Here is a 6,000-nt window from a genome sequence, read left to right as displayed (position 1 = left end):
ACTGTCTTAAGTTCTGATTGGTGTTGACAACTTGATTTATCTAACCAGCTACTAGAAATAAAGATGTGAGTTTTATTACGGTGCAATCCATCTATCCAGACACATCCAATCACGCCCTAAGTCATCAATGTGGGTCCCACCGTCAGGGATCCCTTTTTCGGTCGAGAATCATATTAAATATTATTTCGGCACAACTTGGAGAGCCAGTTACCTGGAAGCAAAATGGCAAGGTTGCAACCTATCTCTGTCTGCATACTCATGGTGCTTTCATCTTACTATCCACGGCTAACAGTCTCTCAATCAACGGTCAGATATCTTCCTGGCTTTTCTGGCCCTCTCCCCTTCCGTCTAGAGACCGGGTAAGCTGTAATCCTCCTTCCTTTGCCAATCTTTGGAATGATCTATTTCGCGCATCGGATGATTGCCATTCGAGATTATGGGCCACACTATAAATGGTCAAATCAGAGAAAATTGAATCTTTTAGCCGTTTTTAATCCTTCTATCTATAAAATTCTTTATGGATCATTGATCTAAGCTTTTCTCGACCGTCTGGAAATGGCATGATGGATTGGATGATTAGGAACTTCTACTTGGTGCAATTTTCAGGTATGTGCTAATCCAGCACGTGGTCCACTAATTGGACGGTCCTGATCTATTTAAAAATGGACCAATCCTCTATTTATGGGGTTGTTGTAGGTATGTGGGTGTGGGGGATTTGGAAGAAAACCAGCTGTTTTACTACTTTGTGGAGTCTGAAAAGAGCCCCAAAGAGGACCCTCTTGTCCTGTGGCTCGTGGGCGGCCCTGGCTGCTCAGGGTGGAGTGGCTTTGTCTACGAAGTAGGTATGTAATATCAAAGAATCATATGGCAAAAGAGAGTGAGCCCATCGTGTAGTGCTTGTAACGATGTGTATTTGTCATTTAACCTACTACCCAAGAAGGTTTTAAAAAAAACACATGGATGATCCAAAAATACACATATCAGCGTCGTACAAAACTTTTGTGGCCCTTAAAAGCTTTCAACAGTAGCTATTTAATTCCAAATTAATGTAGTTTAGATTTGCCTATTTTTAGCTCATACCCTGTTAAAATGGTTGAAGGGCATGCATCCGACAAATACATTATTGTTGGCCTCCTATGACATTATTGTTGGCCAATAAATGCATCCGAATACTTTAGCGAAGACGGGACGTGGATTAGTTACCGACGGGTTGAGTAGCTAGACTTGCTACTGAAGTGATGTCACCAAGTTTTGTAAGACCCGCCGTGATGTATATATTGTATCCACATTGTCCGACCATTTTGAGATATCAATTTAGGGCATTAGTTAAAAACAAAATAAGTCCTATCCAAAGCTTGAGTAGATCCCACCACAGAAAACGGTGGAGAGAGAGACGCCCACGGATGAAATTTTCTAAGGACTACACAAGTTTTCCATCAAGCTGAAGTTTGTGTTTTCCTGTCTTTCAAGTATGTCTTAACTTATGAACAGGTTAGATCTCAGATAAACATCATAGTGGACCTTAGGAAGGTTTCAACGGTGGGTGTCACTCTTCCTACTGTTTTTTGTGGTGGGGTCCACTTCAGATTTGGATCTGACTCATTCTTTGTCTCATGCCCTAAAATGATATCTCCAAATGGATGGATGGTGGGGATGCAACACATACATCATGGTGGGTCCTAAAGAACTTGATGACGTCACTTCTACTCAAACTGTCAGTATCTAATCCGCCTCCGCGAAGACGAGCGTTGACGCTCCTCGAGCTCAAAGTTGTACGAACGGTTCAAAAGAAATCAAAGTTACATGGCCCCCAAAATGATGTATTTATTATATCCCACCATTTATTCATTTTTCGAGATCATTTTAGAGCATGAGCCAAAAAATGAATCGTATGGAAAGCTCAACTGGGCCACACCACAAATAGCAGGGAGGATAATGATTTTCACAATTAAAACATTCATAGGGCCCACCGTAACATTTATTTTCCATCTAATCTGGTCGCCAGGACAAAAAGACATGGATGAATAGGAAAAACAAATATCATATTGATCCAAAACTTCTATGACTCTCGGAAGGGTTTCAATAGTAGAAGTTCAATCCCCCACTTGCAGTGTGGTCCAATTGATTTTTAAGTCTTATTTTTCAGCTCAAGCCTTGCGAAGAGCTTGCCAAATGGATGGACAGTTTGGATATAATACATACCTCATTATGGGACTCACATAACTTGCCACGTCAACACATCAGCATATTGCTGGTGTGTGGTACACCAGCCAATCCGCTTTCAAAATTAGTCCTGTTAGTAATAATTACCATGATAAGAGACTGCACAAATGGGCCGTGATAGGTGATAGCGCAAAACTCCCACAACTGGAGTTAGATAATGCCACATAGGTGACATGATGATATGGTGTGGTTAACGTACACTTGTAATTTGGAGGGCTCAATTTAAGCAAGTTAACTAAAAAAAAAAAAAAAAGGCACTTGTAATTTGGAGATAGTTGAAATTCGAGATTACCCACTTCCCTGAAAATATTTCGAAAAGCTACTTCAATGATTATCCAATATAATTTATCTTTACATTGTGTGGTCTTGTTTAAAGATCTGCCTTCCCTAGCTTCTTCTTTTTCTCTCTTTCTATATGTTCTTGTATAAAGATCTGCCTTTCCCTGCCCAGAGTTTTTTTTTTTTTTGGCACACACTCACACCACAATGAGTGCTTGAACACATGACCTTATGTTAAAACTCTTATGAGTCTACCACTAAGCAATAGGGTGGTAGGTGCCCAACTTTATAAAATATACAAATTATTCTAACAACTATTTTAGCAAAAATACTAGTGAATTAATACCTACAAGGAAGATGTGGAGTACTAATAGCCACAAAAAGGTGTGGATTAGGTGTTACGTGGGCCCACTTTGATGATGTGTCGTATATCCGCTAAATCCATCCATTTCTCCATCTAATTTTAGATCATGATCCCAAAAATGAAGTAGATCCAAATATCAGGTAGACCACACCATAGGAATCAGTGGTGATTGAGTGTCTCATTGAAATTTTCAAACGGCCCATCGAAAATTTCGTAATGTTCGTTTCGTATCCAACCTATTGATAATGTAAAGAAGACCTAGATGAAGGAAAAAATGCAAACATCAGCTTGATCCAAAACTTTTGTGGCCCATAAAAAGTTTTTAATAGTCATTCATTAATGTTTCTAGTGGTATGGTCCACCTAAGATTTGGATCTTCTAAAAGTTTAGGATTGTAATCCTAAAATGAGATGGAAAAACATTTGGAGAGCGTCGATATACAAAAACTATATCAAGGTGAGCCCCACACAGTTGGGATGATACCCACTAAGATGTTATTCGGGTAACAACTAATCTGCTCCCCTCTCAAACAAGGTGATTAGAAAATCAAGAGCCTAAACATACCAAAGGAAGAAGGGAGGACATTTTCAATGGTTCAGATCGACCCAAAATGGAGCACCATCCAACATGAGGAGATTGACGACCGAATGCGAGCCCCACGAGCTGATCTAAGCAGCAAGGATGGGCGCCTATCCGCCAAGTGTGAATGGAAATATGAAGAATAGTTTAGATCATGTAAAGGTAGGGTTGTACACGAATCGTGTAAAGGTAGGGTTGTACACAAGCCAAGCCCTCGATCTAGCTCGGTTTGAACTACGAATCGAGGCAAGCCAACCTTCATATGACTCAGCTTGTTTTGAAAGTGAGCCGAGTTCTAACATAGTGGAGTTTGACTCGACTCGACTCGAACTCAAACTCGGCTCAACTCGAATATATGTTACATTTAAAAAAAATAATAATTTAAAACGTAAACCTTACCCTACTCGTCCGTCCCTTTCTTACCATTTCCCTTCCTTACCCAACCCGCCACGCCTGAGCTCTCTCTCTCTCTCTCTCTCTCTCACTCTCTCTCTCAACACCAATAACAAGGTGTCACGCCCCAAACCTGGAAATCAGATTCACAGGAATCTCAATTGCTGAATCCGGTACTGACAGACTCCGTAGTGCCCCATTCTCGATTCCCAGCGCCTAAATGCCAAGTTCCGAACCTGGGATCCTACAAGGAGAATTTTCCAATGTTCATTTATCTCGTAAGAGGCATAACCACAAGTTTACCCAAATCACAAAGGTAACATCATCATCACATATCCACTAATATAAACATTTGAATACAATGCTGAAAGGGAAATATGTATGTTAAAATCAAAACTCCAGAAGTCAGGTACATGCTCCAAGCTCCACGCTGCTGCAACTTAACATCACCTGCACGCATCTATCGTGCATAAGCTTATACAAAGCTTAGAGGGTGGTGTAAGCATATGCATAAGGTAGGTGTCAAGTATTCAATATAATGCCATAATCATACAATATCGGAAATACTGGTAAGATCAAGAATCATACGATATCAGAGTAAGCGGAAATACTGACAAGTCCATGAGTCAAACAATAACAGAGTACGCAATACAAATCAGCTATGTAAATGAGGAGTCATAAAGAGCCAAATATCAGATGCCGAAGATGCAATGCAATATATAATTCCTGATGAGTTCACGAGTACCATTAGCCATATATAGACCATACAAATACAGAAACACAGTAACCCAAAATGCCATATGCCGCGGATGTAATGAAATATGCGGTGCAAATGGAATGACTATGCTGGAGTGTGAAGTTGGGATGATAGTACGTAGAATCGTATGCTATGGGTCCATCACAAGGGTCTACTATCCAAACCAGTCTCATACCTAATTTGGATAGGCAGACTCAATGTGGTAAACTCCTGATCTCAGGTTAGTCGCACGCCCTAATTAAAATATTGACCATTGCGAAGGTACACGTTACAAATAGTTGCGCACCACCAGCCCGAATGGATAGTGAATGAATGAATGAATGAATGAGTATGCAACTCCTGCTCAATAAGTCCTCATATCAGTACTGTTCGTCTCTGGGATCATCACCGAGGTCTAGTACACTCTACACAAGCTTGCCGCCCCATCAAGCGCATAACTAGCAGAAGAGACCTCACTATCTGCCTATCCAGTAGTCAGCCAATATCTACCCGGCACGTCGATAGCAGACTCATTCACAAGCTGGTCAAACTTAGCCTAGTTATGCCTACTCCCTCAGCCTGGTAAGGCCACACCCCCTCCCAACCGACCACGATACAGTGGAAGACGTGGCCTACTGGTATACAGCCTTCATGCTCTCATATAAATCCACTCAGTCTTAATGTTGGGGCATCCTCTGGTACCAAAAGGGTTTAAGAATTTTCACCTAGGGCCATTTATGGTAGCCCGATGCTAATAATATATTTCTAATGTCCCATCTGTCCATCCATGAAATGTCTGTGGAAGCTACGGCCCTGATGTTGCTAGGGCGTACAGTAATCACAACACACAATGCCAGAAGCATGAGTTATACAATCCAGTTATGCATCAATCCTGCGCATACCGTGCGCTCATGTGAGACAATATCCGCCTATCGGGGAGTCTCATAATAACCTGCCCAATGACATATGCAATGATTAACCACATCTCATAACAAATATGCAGATTATGGGTATTGGCATGTATCATGATGCTATGCTGTCACATACTCATAATCAGTATCAATAACCGGCATCGACAATGTGGACATTTAACCAACATTGCCCCTAAGGAATGGCTGCATAGAGCCTAACATATAGTGGACCTAAGACCTCATATGTCACATCCCAAAATCAGAAACCGGGCTCACAAAATTCTCAATCGCCGAATCCGGGGCCGACAGCCTCCGTAGAACCCCATTCTTGGATCCCAGTGCCCATTCGCCAGATTCCAATCCTGGGATCCTATAAGGAGGATTTTATTTTATTTTTTTTAATTTTTACATACCTTAATTTCATAACCAGCATAACCATAAGTTTACCCAAATCACAAAGGTAACATCATCATCACATATCCACTAATATAAACATTTGAATACAGTGCTGAAAG

The 6,000-nt window shown here is 41.0% G+C and overlaps 1 protein-coding gene across 1 annotated transcript in view; it reads left to right on the top strand.

Annotated features, from left to right (window-relative positions):
• Positions 1–222: 222 nt before the first annotated feature.
• Positions 223–6,000, top strand: part of LOC131218041 (serine carboxypeptidase-like 17) — a 97,953-nt gene continuing 92,175 nt past the window's right edge. The window contains exons 1-2 of the mRNA XM_058212723.1: positions 223–359; positions 697–842. Of these exons, the coding sequence (XP_058068706.1) occupies positions 223–359; positions 697–842 (283 nt within the window). The remainder of the gene's footprint in view (positions 360–696; positions 843–6,000) is intronic.

The sequence above is a fragment of the Magnolia sinica genome, chromosome 11 (assembly GCF_029962835.1).
Source record: "Magnolia sinica isolate HGM2019 chromosome 11, MsV1, whole genome shotgun sequence".
Taxonomy (NCBI): Eukaryota; Viridiplantae; Streptophyta; class Magnoliopsida; order Magnoliales; family Magnoliaceae; genus Magnolia; species Magnolia sinica.
The sequence above is the reverse complement of the archived record's forward strand: the minus strand, read 5'-3'. Positions and strand labels throughout refer to the sequence as shown.